Here is a 17,963-nt window from a genome sequence, read left to right on the forward strand (position 1 = left end):
GATGTAGCTTTCTCAGCACCGACGTTTTTGAGATTCCCGATTTTCGCCCAATTTGTCTGCTACTGATGTGCGGATTAGCCGCGACAGAAGCTAAAACACCTACTTGGGCATCATCATTTGTTATAGGTCGTGGCTGACGTTTCACATGTGGCTGAACACTTCCTGTTTCCTTAAATAACGTAACTATCCGGCGAACGGTCCGGACACTTGGCTGATGTCGTCCAGGATACCGAGCAGCATACATAGCACACGCCCGTTAGGAAATTTGATCACAATAGCCATACATCAACACGATATCGACCTTTTCCGCAATTGGTAAACGGTCCATTTTAACACGGGTAATGTTACACAGAGCAAATACCGTCCGCACTGGCGGAATGTTACGTGATACCACGTACTTATACGTTTGTGACTATTACAGCGCCATCTGTCACAAAGCAAAAAAAGTGGTCCAACTAAAACATTCATATTTCTTTACTTACCAGACGAATATGTAATAAAAATGGGGGTTCCTATTTAAAAAAACGAAGTTGATATCCGTTTGACCTATGGCAGCGCCATCTAGCGGGCCAACCATAACGGCATCTGGTTTCCCCCTTCAAGCTAGACGAGTTTCGTTCTTTGTAGTCTTTTTGTTTCTACATCTACATCTACATCCATACTCCGCAAGCCACCTGACCGTGTGTGGCGGAGAGTACTTTGAGTACCTCTGTCGGTTCTCCCTTCTATTCTAATCTCGTATTGTTCGTGTAAAGAAAGATTGTCGGTATGCCTTTGTGTGGGCTCTAATCTCTCTGATTTTATCCTCATGGTCTCTTCGCGAGATATACGTAGGAGGGAGCAATACACTGCTTGACTCCTCGGTGAAGGTATGTTCTCGAAACTTCAACAAATTCCCGTACCGAGCTACTGAGCGTCTCTCCTGCAGAGTCTTCCTCTGTTTATCTATCATCTCCGTAACGCTTTCGCGATTACTAAATGATCCTGTAACGAAGGCGCTGCTCTCCGTTGGATCTTCTCTATCTGTTCTATCAATCCTATCTGGTACGGATCCCACACCGGCGAGCAGTACTCAAGCAGTGGGCGAACAAGTGTACTGTAACCTACTTCCTTTGTTTTTGGATTGCATTTTCTTATGATTGTACCAATGAATCTCAGTCTGGCATCTACTTTACCGACGATCAACTTTATATGATCACTCCATTTTAAATCACTCCTAATGCGTACTCCAAGACAATTTATTTAATTAACTGTTCTAGTTGCTGAGCTGCTATATTGTAGCTAAATGATAAATGATCTTTCTTTCTATGTATTCGCAGCACATTACACTTGTCTACATTGAGATTCAATTGCCATTCCCTGCGCCATGCGTCAATTCGTTGCAGATCCTCCTGCATTTCAGTACAATTTTCCATTTTTTTCCATTGTTTGATGCTTACCTCGTGAGATATTTAGCCCGGTCACTATCAATGGACCACCCTGTATATAGTTAAAGGAGAGCAGCCATGGCATGTTAAAAATGTGGGTAACGGAAGGTAATAATTATGGGATTAGGAGATTCAGGAACAAACTGGTTCCACAGAGAATTGAACCCTGGGTCAACGACTTGTATCATTATGACGTTTCCATCCCAAAAATTGTTCAAATGGCTCTGAGCACTATGGGACTTAACTTCTCAGGTCATCAGTCCCCTAGAACGTAGAACTACTTAAACCTAACTAACCTAAGGACATCACACACATCCATGCCCGAGGCAGGATTCGACCGTTGCGGTCACGCGGTTCTAGACTGTAGCGCCTAGAAACGCTCGGCCACCCCGGCCGGCTCATTTCCATCAGAATGACAAATTTTTATTCCGCCTGAGTGTAAAACCCCAAGAGGTTTACAGAGGTGTCCGAAACATCGTTTTCGAAGAGGTGAGCAACGTCTGCTGATGGAATATCTCACTGGTTCGCGAAAGTTTAGTCTTTTACTGTAAACTTTCTCAAAATAATGGAAACGTGCAGAACGAGCAGACGAACTTAGTAGAACACATAATTTTTGGTGTCGTACGGCGGTCGCGACTACCGGGTTCTTCCCGCGCCGGAGGGGGGCGTTGCTGGTGGTGGTGGTGGCGATGAAGCAGCGGGGATGCTGCCGAAAGAAGTGAAAGAGAAAGCGTCAACTTTTGGCCGTGGCCTTTGAATGTCGCGGAGGGCCGCTCGGCGAGAGAAAGCTCGGCGCGGAGGGTGGTAGTGGGGCGCCGGCGAGAAAGCGAGCCGTGGTGCGGGCGCGCGCGCGCCGCGCAGGCCTCAGTCCGCCATGGCCGCCTCCGCCGCTCGCTGCTGCTGCCTCGCGCTGCTGCTCGTCGCCGCCCGTGAGTCTCCAGCTCCAGCACAGCGCGCGCTTTTCCAGCCCCGGCGCACCTTTCCTCTCTGACACACAACGCAATACCTGGCCCTCCCCACGCTGCTTTCCTTCACCGGCGATCGGTCGTGATAGGGTAACACGTTCTCGCAACACCACCGTCTACATTTCTTTATCCCTCGAGACCATTCTTATTGTCCGGGACTATATTTGCTTTACGAACTATCCGTAGAGATGCATCGTCATATTTTCGCGGCGTAACGACCGGTCCGACATGCAGCCGCAGAAACTCCATTTCTTCGACTGGCATTTCAGACGTATTCCTTTCTTCCACCATCCGAGGGAGCTAATACACTGAAGCTATACAGCGCCCGTATTCGTTACTTTACACACAGGAGCCCCGTCGCTGTGCTGTATGACAGTGCCGAAATTGTAGAGTCGACTTCGTCTTTCTGAGAAAGAAGCAGTGGAAATTCGTTTAGCGAAGGATTTAATTGCTGGAGATAGCGGTTTAAGTCTGGACCAACGCATGGAACCCGGCGCTTTCTTTCATCAACTCGCAAAGAGGTCGCAATAGAGCAGCTGCTATACATGCATCGATGTTCCACCACGGCTCGAACGAACAAAATCTCTGGCCCTCGTGTATTCTGCCGCCGCAAGCGAAGGACCGCCAAAACGAGCTTTTGCTTCAGTGAATGTCGTCCTAGCCTAACACGACTGAGACAACTGTATATTCTATATGACACTTTTCAAAGACAAATGATTTGTTGTATGAATCCTTCACAAATAATTTACAATTTAGTTTAGTTCGAGATACTTATTCAGCGAAATCGGGTGCCTGATAAAGCTAAATGATGCTGGAATCACGCATGGGTTGTAGATGTCGAAACATCGCCACTTCTTTGACGTAAACTGCATGGAGAGTATGAACATGAGATTTAAGACTCGTAAGATGTGCTAAATTAGTGTTTTTTGCAATACACACCTCCCTGTGTTTTATACGATTTGTAGAACGTACTTTATATTAGTTTTGCTCTTCTGGGTAATAACCCAAAAGAAGTAAAACAAGTAATAAAACAAGAGATTAAGTGAAAAACATCGAAACTGCCTGATACGGCTGATTAAAATATTCGACGTTACCTCCCTGCGAAATTCTTCGAAACGGAACTATTTTTTATATGCATCGGAAAATCGTCGAGATAAATTTGAACTAAAACTGGAAAAGGGTAGGCTGTACCGTGTGCATATTTTGAGATAACCGTTAGTATTAACGGAGGTGAAGGGATTTATTTTTTCGTTCTTGTCGACTCCGACTTGGAGTCCAAGCGAATAGGAAATCTTGCCCGTCCACTTCTTCACGTAACACGCGTTACTGGCTTCTGCGCGCCGATGAAGTCACAGTGTTACGGGACCTGTCCCACTTGCGCTTACCTGCTTCTTCTCCTGCCTTGGCGCTGTCTGCAGCGTACTAGATGCCTTGCACGGCAATTCCTTTGGCATACGTACCTATGTTCAACTTTCCGTTGCGTTAATTATCTACTGAACTTTACAGCAAATGGGAATTATTGTGTAAATAAGATAAAATTTAGAATTTATCCACCATATCACAATATAAAAATGTGTGTGTGAAATCTTATGAGACTTAACTGCTAAGGTCATCAGTCCCTAAGCTTACACACTACTTAACCTAAATTATCCTAAGGACAAACACACACACCCATGCCCGAGGGAGGACTCGAACCTCCGCCGGGACCAGCCGCACAGTCCATGGCTGCAGCGCCCTAGACCGCTCGGCTAATCCCGCGCGGCATCACAATATATTAGGACAGATTTACAAGACGAATATAGTCTGAGAATATACATGAAAATGCTTCAAAAATTGTCATTTATTCATTACGAATGTAATATCTAATACCAAGTGATGCTAATACTTATACTACATTACGAGAAATATTTTTGATCGAAATTTTACTACACGAATGTCTGTGAAATTGGAAACGCCCTTTGAGTGACTTACAGCTTTCTTCCTTTGTTTCACGCCAGCTGACATGTTCCAGCGCAGGATTGTTGATTGGCTGAAGTCTAGTATTATTATTAGTGTACGAAAACCGAAACTTACTATAACCTCCAGTATTATGCCATCCATAACGAATAAGTTGAAGTCACTTCATTTGACAGTCTGTAATCTTTTTTCGTTGAGCAGAATGTAACTGAGATGCATAACGTTACACGAATATCTGTTAAGTCATAGACAATCATGCTAAAGACACATTCCATCTGCATTCACCCTAACTTCCACGATATGCAAAGAGCTTTCAGGCGGAACTATGCCTACAGAGTTTGCTATTGAACATGCTCATTTAATAGTCAGCGGAAAAGAGTAGTCGTTACTGGTTACTTACAATTTCTCGCGAACTATTCCAAAATTTTGTTAGTCAGAGCAACATTCGTTAAACGTCTATCTATCTATGAAACGGCACATTGTAATTCCTAAGACAGTCAAGGCTGCAATGTATTCAGAGTAGCGGTAACTTTCTGCTCCGCCCACGTCTGTAACCGAGGTTGCTGCGCAAAGCAGCTGCCTAGTCCGTCTGGGCTGCCTTTCCACTCACTTTGCTTGGATTTAATTACTCTCTCTGTAAGGGGCCAAAAACAAACCTTTCAGTAACTTCCTAATGGAAGTCGCTAAGTAGTCCATGTCTGTTTGTCTAGAAGGAAAGGAGGAAGGATAAAATTTCTCAGAGACAACATTACAGCCGGAGCTGAAGCTCGGATTGGGACAGATGGGAGTGTAAATCAGTTGAGTCCTTTTGAACAGAATCGTCCAGGCATTTGCCTCAAGCGATGTATGGAAATCGTAGAAAACCTAAGTCAGTATGGCTGGTCTTTTTTTTGAGAAGGTGTGGTATAAAGAAACGGCTGCGAAATCTTGTGTGTAATTGCCCTTTCTGACGGTATTACTCAGAGACACACTATCTCACAGATATTGTAAGTAGTGAAGCGACTAATATTTATGCTCCCCTAAACATAGTAGACGGAATAAAAGTATCGAGAACGTTCCCCGTCAACAGCTATGAAAGATAGACGTTCTATATGGTAAATAAGTTACAAGGGGGCAATCAAAAAATTTGTATTTGAGGGCGTTGCTGCAGCCCGTATGAAACCCAGAGTGACTCCGATGTGGGCATATGAGCACCGACATGTAGGCCAGGGGTTAGTGTAGCATTAGAAAGGAAATTTTTTGATCGCCCCTCATGATATTGTGAAATACAGGAATTCTGGTCTTAAAAATTCTTCCTCTTAGATGTTTTCGTACTAGTACCCCTAACAGATCAGAGTGACTGATACACCTCATACATTCTAAACACCGCACACAACGTTTGTGGACGTGAAGGATGTTTTGGGAAAACCTGCAGTCGGTCACACTCTTTTTGAACTCGTTTATTGCTAGCCGACGTATGAACTGCTGCAATTTCTTCCCAAACCATGCCTGTAATCCTGGCGGAGTCTCAAGCTGAAATACGCCTCCGAGATGAAGTTTCGCAACTAAATCTAACTTGTAGATCCACTAGCAACCAAACTGGATGTTGACCGATTCATTTCTGTCTTAGGGTCAGTTGAGGATCAGTTGCAGAACAGTTTTTATTGACCAACACCAATCATAACGCTTTAGTTTCTTCATCTTGACGTTAGAATGGCGCGAATCCACAGCTGTTTAAACTTGTATGTGTGGCAGTCACTACCTCTATTGTCTTATTTGTTGGAGGATAATCGGTTTCAGAGCAACAGATTTGGTTTGGTAGACTACTAGTGGAACATATGTAGTCACGACGTATGCTTTCGATAATGGAAGTACTTGTTTTTAAACCGGTTAGTGTCTCCCGTATATCCAAACCTTGACGCTGCATGAAAAAAAAAAGAAAAAGCAATGCTTTGCCAGAGGTATTGTTATAGATTCGATACGATTCGTCATTAGAAAATTATCGTTAATCTGTGGATATGGCTTGCTTACGTCGTTCAGTTGTATCCTGACTGGAGCGTAGAGCGTGCCAACTGAGAAATAACGAGCTGGGTCTTGAAAGGTGGGCCAGAATAAGCTATAAGAGGTTAGCTGAAGGAGACTTCCGTGAAGCGAGAGTGGTGGTGAGTTGGAAAGGAGCTCGCTTGCAGGTTAATGCGGTTGCCACACCGCTGGGCGTGTCCCGGCAGCTGCGCCGCGCTACACGCCCCAGTCTCGTGCGCAGAAGGGCTCTCGCGTCAGAACTTCGCTGCAGGTTTCGAGAGCGCATATCTAGACACTCTGATATATGCCAGGTACAAGCCTGCAGACTGAAGGCGTTCAGATGGCAGTGCCTGCAGGTTTCACAGCTCAAGGATTCAGGAAGAGTTCGAGGTTCAGCTGAGCTCTGCCAGTCGTTGGAAATGCGGATGCAATTGCAGCCACAGGGCGACCTTAGTGGGCCGCTCGGCTACCGTAGACGCGACGTGATTTGCTAACTGTAACGAGCTTGTTCACCAGAAACACACGCAGTCTGGGCCTTGGTGACGTACGAAAGTCTTTTCTTTGGCGATTTCGCTGTACTGCTCGGTGGCCTTTGGCATTACGAGGAAGAAATTCTGATTCTGAGATGCGATAATGTGAACATTAAAAGAAAAGGTAATTTTTTTCTTCAGAAATAGATCCTTCAAACACGTTACTTTTTCTGTTTCCACGTAATATGAGGATTTCTTCGCCAGAAAATAATTAAGAGCCCTGACGATGAAATCCTGTTCACTAGTCTCTTTCAGTTGTGCAAGTATCTGAAACTAAGACTTTTGTTTTGAATAATATATTTCGTTTGCGATACTTTTAACATCACGGGTGTTGTATGTTTTGCGGGTCTGTTGGAAGAGTATGAACTCTCTGTCCTATGTGAAACACTTGGAAATTTTATACAACAATATTTTTCTTCATTCTTGTATATCCTGATAATGGCCACTTGGAATGAGGACAAAGGGAGTAGCTTCTTAACAGATAATCGATATCTTTCGTAAATTAATGTGTACTTGTATTAGAAATGCAGGGTGTATCACGAAAGATGGACGTTATTAGTATTTTAGATACTTTTAAAGTAGCGAAAAAGTAGATACAGCAGCATTTTTTAATGGAACCTTGTAATTTTCTTGTGGCGTTTAAGAACTCTTGAACAATGGTGTTAAATGAAATAAAATTTGTTAATGACGGCAGTGGCGGCATTTTGAGAGCAGCTTGGCAATCAGATTTAGAGTATTTAATGGCTATTTCTACGGAACGATTCACCGCAAATATTAACAAGTGTTAGAGCACTGCATGCCTCTCTTAGAGGGCTTCTCAACTGCCGAGTTCGTAGTTGTATTTAATATAACCATAGTTACATTAATATCTCCTGTAACTAACGGCATTACGAGTATTTTCCCTACTGCAAATTACTCTTCCCTTGGCATACTCTCACTTTTTCGAAACGTTGAGGTCCACAAGGTGGACACCCGGAAGACCTACCCAGGTGCAATGGTTCAACTCTCAAATTGTCATCGCTTCAATGTTGAAACGAGGTACTGATGAAAACGAGTTATTTATTTATTTGTATAATGTTCCCTCCGTTGCTCCGATTTTATTGTGCAGCCTGAGAGTTCATAAGTAGGCGCACATCACAGTATGTGGCGACCAGGTAACGCTCCTGTTGCTGCATCGCCATCGCTTATACCAGACCGGCATAATTTAAACATCTCTTCTGCGGTTCGTATAGATGTTGCCCTGTGAATTTCATATTTTTGTTGCTCGGGTGTTGTATATATTCTGTGCATTTCGGGAACCTTACATTAGACTAAAGGGGTATGACAAAAAGCCTTGCAATCACACTCACACAACGTCTCCCTGGACAATCACTAACTCGGAGCACGGATTAAATCTGGCCCACCCACCTATTTGGCTGAATATCGCTTACCGCATCGCACTCTGCTATAGTGTTTAAGACGACCTCTGCTGTCTCAGTAACATCTTCTCCTAAGCTTGTTTCCCACCTTTCCCCCTGCCACAAACTAACGACGTTTCGTGTTGTCCTTTAGCGTGAAAGTGAGGATGAGACCCGTTTAAATGCCAAGGCCTCTACGTAACAGCTTGATCCCGGAAAACGGGACTCCCGGCGTCGTCATCTTATGCAACTACACCACTCGGACATTCTACGATTGTACTTGTTTTTCCCTTCGTGACGTGAGCACAATCTTAAATTGTTCTTCATACAACATTCGCCTCTCTTGTGCAGCCAAGTGGAAAACCGAGAAATAGGCATAGAAAAAGAGTTCACAAATTTTCCCTTGCACATTAACTTCTTACTGAAACCAACCAGCTTTCGGAAGCACGAGTAGAGGGGTTTCAATACTTTATCTATAACAGAGACGAAGCGTGACAAGTAATAGTTTGATTCCCAGGCTTGTCACACAAAACCGTTTCTATCTTTTTAAGGGATGAGTTCGACTGCTTCCTGGGAATCTGTGTTGCAAGGGGAAGAGATCTGAATGGATAAGATGGAGAAGAAAATAGGCAGTCATATCCAAAGAAACCTACCCCTCACTCACCTCAACCAATGTAGGCAAACTGCGGAATACCGAGATCTGGATAGCCGGGCTATTATTTGAGCTATATTGACCACTCTACCATCTAGTTCTGAAAAAGAAAAAAAGAAAAAGAAGAGGAAGACATTAGTGACAACTGAGAAAAAAGGAAAAAAAAAAGAAGCGATAGTGGGAGATAGAAATCGTAGACGTAGATTGAATCGTCTGGTCAGGAAACGCGGACATACGCCGGATTAGTAATGTGTTCAGTTTTCAAAATCATGTAGATGTTTACGTTCCTGATTTCCTGGTTCTTTGTCGTTCATATATTTTCGTACCGTGAAAGTGTACCTCACTCAACCACATCCAGACATACCTCGCAAGTTACCCCTCTAATTTTAAATTCAAGAGGATACCGATTCACTTCCAAATCCAAATTTGGTTTCGCTTTTCTGTAGTTTCTCGCATTCCCTTCTTCCAATTACTATGATACTCTACAGAAATTCACCCGTTTTCCAGAACGATATTTACATGGAAAAATTGGAAGATTTGAGGAGAAGATGTTACTAAATCAGCAAAAAAGATGCCAATTTTACCTGAAGAGTGGGGAAGAATGATAATAGCGGAATTATTGTTTGGCAGTTACTCAGTAATTAGTACATTTCTCATAAGGAACGGGAAACTTAAACAATGACTCAAAAGCAATTAACATTGAGGTTATCTCATATTTTATGAATGTTATTTCTCGACTATCATGGCACATTGTCATCTCGCGGCCGAGATGCAGAGAATTAGCGAAGAATTTGCACCTTTGAACCTTTAGCTAAGAACGATTATATCCCATTGAATGTGAAGAAAAGACTAATTAAATTCAATTTTTGGAATAGACAGTTTAGCAATATGAAAGGAAGCTCACTATCTGGCGATGCAGGCGAAGCTGCTAAGCTGGCAGCGCACGTCTGAGAACGGGTCGCGGTACGAAGGACACGTGCGAACGACTCGCCATTCCCGGCTACGACCTTGGTGCGTCAGCGGACAGTTACAATCACTTGATTGCACAGCAAACCTTTCGCTTCCTCTGCACAATTTCACACTTTATCCAGTCTATACACGGAACGTTTCCTTCGATGTTCATGTTCGGTTGACCTTTGTCTCACCAAAGGCTTCTTTTCCTCGTTCCGCGGGTGGTGATTTGTGGACGTCTTCGATCCATATGTTGTCAGCTTTGTCATCTTTTTCAGGAGTCGTGAAGCGCTTCCTTTGGCTTGAGAAAGGCTATTCTAAGTCTACGATATACGCCACGAGAAGATTTGGCGCAAATGGTGCAAATGGCTCTGAGCACTATGGGACTTAACATCTGTGGTCATCAGTCCCCTAGAACTTAGAACTACTTAAACCTAAGTAACCTGAGGACATCACACACATCCATGCCCGAGGCAGGATTCGAACCTGCGACCTTAGCGGTCACGCGGTTCCAGACTGAAACGCCTAGTACCACACGGCCACACCGGCCGGCCACGAGAAGATTTCAAGAACATAGTAACCGTAGGACACTTTAAGCATAAATTTGCCTGCGTATCCACCAAGCGGACCGGAGAATATTAGCAACGCTTATTATCTATAAAGAATCTGTTTTCTTTGTTTGCAGCATAATAATGACGTGACAGCTTTGTTCGAAACGCATTTATACTTTAACTTTTAAGCGATATGAACGGACGAAGAACAACGTCATCGTATATTACTTGTACCGAGCGAAGTGGCGTAATTTTTAAGAAACTAGATTCGCATTCGGAAGTATAGGTTCACAAATCTACGAACAGCTACCTACATTTAAGTTTCCCGTGGTTTTCCTAAATCACTGCCGACTTCCTGCGTTATCCTTATCCGATATGAGCTTTCGCTCAGTCTCTAAAGAGGTCGTCGTTGACGTAACGTTACATGCAAATATTCTTTTCTTTCGTTTGATGGCACTTATGATTTTGGCACTCACATGAAGTCTGGCTCGTTTCTCGTAATGATTGCTGCTGAGTTCCTTTCATTAAAATATTCGAGTAACGCTGATCTTTTATGAGGACTGCCATTTTTCCAGGAAAGATACCCTTTCTACTGCTTGTGAGCGAGATAATGACAGCTGAGCGTTAGATTCGTTCAAACGGTTCAGCTGGATCTAAGCACTATGGGACTTAACATCTGAGGTCATCAGTCCCATAGACTTTGATTTAAACCTAACTAACCTAAGGAAATCACACACATCCATGCCCGAGGCAGGATTCGAACCTGTGACAGGAGCAGCAGGTCGGCTCCAGACTGAAGCGCCTAGAACCGCTCGGCCACAGCGGCTGGCTGAGCGTTAGATTAAGTTGATTAATTGCACAAGCGTCTCCGATAATATCTTAGCCGCTAATACCAACCAGTTAATGTCGCGTACATTCCGGAAGAGCACAGTTCGTTACCTGCTGCTGTCAATCTTAAACTGATGTTACGCTGCAAATTTTTAGGGTCTATACAGGGTGTTACAAAAAGGTATGGCCAAACTTTCAGGAAACATTCCTCACACACAAATAAAGAAAAGATGTTATGTGGACATGTGTCCGGAAACGCTTAGTTTCCATGTTAGAGCTCATTTTAGTTTCTTCCACCTACCTGTGCTGCTAGAACATGTGCCTTTACAAGTACGACACAACATGTGGTTCATGCACGATGGAGCTCCTGCACATTTCAGTCGAAGTGTTCGCACGCTTCTCAACAACAGATTCGGTGACCGATGGATTGGTAGAGGCGGACCAATTCCATGGCCTCCACGCTCTCCTGACCTCAACCCTCTTGACTTTCATTTAGGGGGGCATTTGAAAGCTCTTGCCTACGCAACCCCCGTACTAAATGTAGAGACTCTTCGTGCTCGTATTGTGGATGGCTGTGATACAATACGCCATTCTCCAGGGCTGCATCAGCGCATCAGGGATTCCATGCGACGGAGGGTGGATGCATGTATCCCCGCTAGCGGAGGACATTTTGAACATTTCCTGTAACAAAGTGTTTGAAGTCACGCTGGTACGTCCTGTTGCTGTGTGTTTCCATTCTATGATTAATGTGATTTGAAGAGAAGTAATAAAATGAGCTCTAACATGGAAAGTAAGTGTTTCCGGACACATGTCCACATAACATAATTTCTTTGTTTCTGTGTGAGGAATGTTTCCTGAAAGTTAGGCCGTACCTTTTTGTAACACCCTGTATATTACTTATATAGCGCTCTATGTCACAGCTAAACCATTTAGAGATTATTAAAATTGCAGCTTGGGACATATGCGAGTTATGAAATGATTAAACTCATTAAAGTCACGCATTCAATTCCTGGACGCGACTCCATTAATGTAAACGAAGTGTTATAGCAACAGAGCTCTATTCATAAAATGTTCTTCTTTGCTTCATTTAACAGGACCACATCTCCATAACAATGCAACTTTGTGAAATTGTTAACAAATTCCTCCTTTTCAGAAATATAAATGCTTTTTTACCTGTCGTCAATCTGATTTTATATGTCCTCTACTCTACCATCACACTTATTTTACTGCCCAAATAGCAAAACTCACCTACTACTTTTGTTTTCTCATTTCTTAATCTAATTCCATCAGTATCGCCTCGTTTTACTTTCGCTCTTTTCAGGACACTCTCCATTCCATTCAGAGGTCTTTCCGAATCCTTTGCCGTCTCTGAAAAACTTTAATTCCCTTTCCAAATTTCTCCATGGTTTCCTTTACTGCTTCCTCAAGGTACAGATTGAATAACTTCTGGCAAAGGCTGAAAAACTGTCTCATTCCATTCTCAACCACAGCTTCCTTTTCATGTCCTTCGACCCGTGTAACTGCAGTCTGGTTTCGGTACAAGTCGCAAAAGACCTTTCGATACCGTATTTTATCCCTGATACCTTCACAATTTCAAAGAGTATAGTCCAGTCAACATTCTCAAACACTGCGCGGTGTCCTGTAAATAGAAGAAAACAGAAGATGACCGAAACATATTTTAAAAAAATGTAACCTACTTTGTCCCTAAATTGACAACCCACACTGCCGCGCGGGATTAGCCGAGCGTTCTAAGGGCGCTGCAGTCATGGACTGTACGGCTGGTCCCGGCGGAGGTTCGAGTCCTCCCTCGGGCAATGTATGTGTGTGTGTGTGTGTGTGTGTGTGTGTGTGTGTGTGTGTTTGTTTGTTTGTTTGTTTGTTTGTTTGTTTGTTTGTTTGTTTGTTTGTTTTTGTCCTTAGGATAATTTAGGTTAAGTAGTGTGTAAGCTTAGGGACTGATAACCTTAGCAGTTAAGTGCCATAAGATTTCACACACATTTGAACGTTTGACAACCCACACTGGAAATAAGAAGGAAGCGGCAGGTTACCTTATTACGGGATGCGTCACAGTCCTATATGAACCAAACGGGATCAGGCCTACAGTAAAGCTTATCATAAACATGCCGGAGGCTTAGTGCATATTCTGGTTGCACACATCACACTGGATATGAAAACATACAAGGCCCCCAAGACTAGTGCACGCAGCTCTCAGCAGATGGCACCTGCAGACTGTGAGTTACGTAACAACAAACCATGACAGTTACTATAGATGACTATTGTTCTAAAAAATTGCTGATAAAATGCCTACATTAATAGACACCATTATGTCTACTCGAACCTCCCTGAAACCAGAATCTACGCACCTCCCACGATTTCGTGCAACGGGGGTGGGGGGAGGGGAGGCGTAGATTCTTGAGATTCTGGTTTCACCGCACTGTATCCCAGATCAGAAACTTCTAATTTATCAAATTTTAATTTTTAGACTAGTGAATCAAGTTCACTCACCATTGACATAGTTACCGCAGACTTTTAATGTCATATAGAACGTTGACAGTGTACAGAAGCAACCAGCTACAATTTTATTTTGGTTAACAGTATCCAAAAAACACTGTTGCTGGTTTCGAATTTACTCATTCATCGTCAGACGACTTCTATAAAAACACATACATAGAAACACATACATGTCGGTTTGCAGGTGAGCTGCCGTGAAATGACCACCTGAAACATTTTTTCCCACCGTCCTGCTCCACTTATTTGTTCTTCATGTTTTCACATACACTCAAAGTGCTCTTCATTACTATTCATGTTCGTTGGCCGACAACACAGATTATCAAGAAACACTGCATATTATGACTCACTTATATTTGATATCCATTCGTAACTGCCGAATAGAATTTTGACCCCAATCCTCCCGAATATGAGTTCCATTTCGTAACCACTGAGCCATCACGCTCAACGCCAGGGTTTGTGGAGGCATGTAAGTGCGTATGTGTAATACTTGTGTGTCTTTCTGTTGTCAAAAATTTGAGCAAGCGATAAGTCTATCAGTCAGTGTTGGAGGGACTCGATGCTTGCATTATGAAGAAAAGAAAGAATCTAGCGGAAAGAGTTGTAATGGTTCTTAGGAAATGAAACGTTGCTATACACAGAAAATACTTGAAACGGAATGGCTTAAATTGCTGAGATTTAAGTAGCGTCGCGTGGTTCAGCTAAACTTCGAAGAAATTTTCTGAGAAGCAGTGAAATAATAGCTCCTGACACCTAGTGCGAATGACAAAGAAGAACAATGTAATTAAATAATAATGCAGTTCACCTTAGGTATGCTGAAATTTGATTTAAAATTACTTTTCTTGTGTGCGCAACGACACAGAGCAGAAATTATCTGATCTCTAAGGAAACACTCTTATGATTCACGATAAGAAGTAAGTAAGCAATCAAATTACTTGCAGGTATAAAGGGAACCTAAAACGTAGGGGGTGGTTTATAATTAAACTGTCTCTCCTTGGGAGGGCTCCAATGAAAAATGAATGACCGTAGGACAAGGAAACTGTGTGGAAACATTTGTAAGGGCACGTGGAAGAAAAATAACGAATAAACGATTGGAAGACACAAATTTCCACGTAAGAGGGTTCAAATCTGGTGATATTGGTGGTTACGCAGTTTGGATCGGTCAGTGATTCGGTTTGCCCCCGATTGCCACAGACTCTTGGCGAAGTTACTACTGCCAGGGCTGAGAATGCTGAACATAATGTGCGATTTTCAAGCTGTGCACGAGAGCTGAACATTCCGCGGTCTACCGTTAGAAAACTGCTGCGAACAGTTGTGAAATGGTATCCGTAGAAACTTCACGTTGCCTAACAACTGTTGTCACGTGGTACAGACATTCGAGTAGACTTTGCTCTTACGGTTCTTGAAAGGGGTGAAGTTGACCATATGTGCCTTTGGAACACTTTGTGGAGTGAGGAAGCACACTACGCTTACTGGGGCAGTGAACACTCACAACTGTCGCATTTGGCGATCGTCACCGCCAACGAACGTCCATGAAGTTCCCCTACATAGTGAACGCGTCACTGTTTGGTGTGGCTTCACGCCGCAGTTCATGATTGGTCCATTTATGTTTTAGGTACTCGGACCCCAAGGACCAAGAGTATGCAGCGTGAAAGACACATGTTACTGTGTTCTGTTTGAATCCTGCCTCGGGCATGGATGTGTGTGATGTCCTTAGGTTAGTTAGGTTTAAGTAGTTCTAAGTTCTAGGGGACAGATGACCTCAGAAGTTAAGTCCCATAGTGCTCAGAGCCAGCCTGTGTTCTGTTTCGCCAACAGGAGATCCGTGCTCTTCGGGAGAGAGGTGCTTTGGACTCAACTGTTTTGATGCATGAAGGAGCTCCAGCTCACACTGCTCGTGAGATCACTCTGATACTCTGTAACAATTTTGGAAAAAACCAAATCACCGGCCCATCGTTCCTAACCACCAGTATCACCAGATCTGAACCCTCTCATGTGGACACTAAAACGTGTTGCTATCAATGGTTCGTTCGTTATTCCTCTTCTGCATGTCCCTACAAATGTTTCCACAATGTTTCATTGTCCTACGATCACTTGTTCTTCATGGGGGCCCTCTCAAGTAGAGAAAGTTTAATTAAACCACCCTACAATTAATTTTCATTTTTGTACAATAAATACTCTGTAGAATCTTTTATTTTAGTTTGAACATAGATTGATTATTAATTTACTGATTTTACCTTTACTTAGTTACCTATAAACTGTTCCCAATCAGTGCTCATATATCACTGGTTTTCTGCAATATTAATTTCAGCGGAAATATCTTGTTTACAATGGCTGAAATTGGTTTATCCCTCCCCGGCTGCTAGCTCCTGCGCCTCTTATCATTAAGGGTTCGTCGCTTTGGTTAAATTACTCGATCCTTTAATATCGATCAGTTCCTAAATAATGCGGTCCCAGAAGCTCAGGTACAATATCCCGATACTGGAACCTTAGAATTTCATGTCGTCATGCTTACTGGCATGCCGAGTTCGGCGACCGCTGATGGAATTAGCTGTTTGAGTCAAGTACACTCCAAGAAAAAAACGCGAATTTCTGTCCAGTTGGGCTAGTCCGACCAGCAAAATATTGGATTTGGCAAGCACAAAGACAAGCAGTACAAACTCTTGCCTTGTTCAGAAGGTCATTAACTTGCTGAAATGTAAATCCAGGATGACTTGCCATGAAAGACAACAAAACTGGGCGTACAATACCGTCGACGTCCCGTTGTAATGGAAGGATCTCGCGAATGACAACCAAAGGCGTCCTGCTATGAAATGAAACACCACCACACACCCTCACTCCTGGTTGTCGTACCACATGGCGGGGGCAGTCAGGCTGGTATCTCACCGCTGTCTGGGGCGTCTCCAGACATGTCTCCTCTTGTCATCTGGGCTCACTTCGAAGCGTGACTCATCACTGAAGAGAATTCTACTGCAGTCAGCGAGATTCCAGGCCAAATGAGCCTGACATGACTTCAAGTGAGTTTGGTTCAAATGGCTCTGAGCACTATGGGACTCAACTGCTGAGGTCATCAGTCCCCTAGAACTTAGAACTACTTAAACCTAACTAACCTAAGGACATCACACACATCCATGTCCGAGGCAGGATTCGAACCTTAGACCGTAGCGGTCGCGCGGTTCCAGACTGTAGCGCCTAGAACCGCTCGGCCACACCGGCCGGCTCATGTGAGCTTGTTGGTGCGCAGAGGTCAATGGTAGTTGGCACAAGGAGCTCCGTGAGCTCAGCCGCTTTCTCTGAGTCGCCTAATAATAATCACTGTGGTCACTGAAGTGTCAGTTGCACGCCGGGTCGATGATAATGATGAATCGGGACTCCAAGTGCCTCTCTGACGACTGCTCGGTTCTCACGTTCTGTCGTCTCTCTAGGTCGACTGTTTCCTTCTTGATGCTATGTTCGGCCATGGTTCACCCATTTCTGACAATATCGTAGAACAGTAGCATCGCTCCTACTGAAATGTCGAGAGATTCGTCGATTACTCCAACAGACTTCTTTGAGTCCAACTACGCATCCTCTCTCAAATGATGACATCTGCGTATATTACCAGAATGAGATTTTCACTCTGCAGCGGAGTGTGCGCTGATATGAAACTTACTAGCAGATTAAAACTGTGTACTGGACCGAGACTCGAACTCGGGACCTTTGCCTTTCGCGGGTAAGTGCTCTACCATCTGAGCTACCCAAGCACGATTCACGACCCGTCCTCACAGCTTGAATTCCGCCAGTACCTCGTCTCCTATCTTCCAAACTTCACAGAGGCTCTTCTCTGCAGATCTAGCACTCCTGAAAGAAGAGTCTCGGTCTGGCACACAATTTTAATCTGCCAGGAAGTTTCATATCAGAGCACACTCCACTGCAGAGTGAAAATCTAATTCTGGAAACATCCCCCAGGCTGTGGCTAAGCCATGTCTCCGCAATATCCTTTCTTCCAGGAGTGCTAGTTCAAGGTTCGCTGAAGAGCTTCTGTGAAGTTTGGAAGGTAGGAGACGAGGCACTGGCGGAATTGAAGCTGTGAGGACGGGTCATGAGTCGTGCTTGGGTAACTCAAATGGTAGAGCACTTCCCCGCGAAAGGCAAAGGTCCCGAGTTCGAGTCTCGGTCCGGCTCACAGTTTTAATCTGCCAGGAAGATTCATCTGCG

The 17,963-nt window shown here is 43.8% G+C and overlaps 1 protein-coding gene across 1 annotated transcript in view; it reads left to right on the top strand.

Moving 5' to 3' along the window:
* The first annotated feature begins 2,282 nt into the window (after positions 1-2,282).
* The window catches only part of LOC124723068 (protein obstructor-E-like), a 50,268-nt gene continuing 34,587 nt past the window's right edge, over positions 2,283-17,963 (top strand). The window contains exon 1 of the mRNA XM_047248244.1: positions 2,283-2,356. Coding sequence (XP_047104200.1) covers positions 2,302-2,356 — 55 coding nt within the window. The 5' untranslated portion in view covers positions 2,283-2,301. The remainder of the gene's footprint in view (positions 2,357-17,963) is intronic.

Source organism: Schistocerca piceifrons, chromosome X (genome assembly GCF_021461385.2).
Source record: "Schistocerca piceifrons isolate TAMUIC-IGC-003096 chromosome X, iqSchPice1.1, whole genome shotgun sequence".
In the NCBI taxonomy this organism is placed as follows: domain Eukaryota; kingdom Metazoa; phylum Arthropoda; class Insecta; order Orthoptera; family Acrididae; genus Schistocerca; species Schistocerca piceifrons.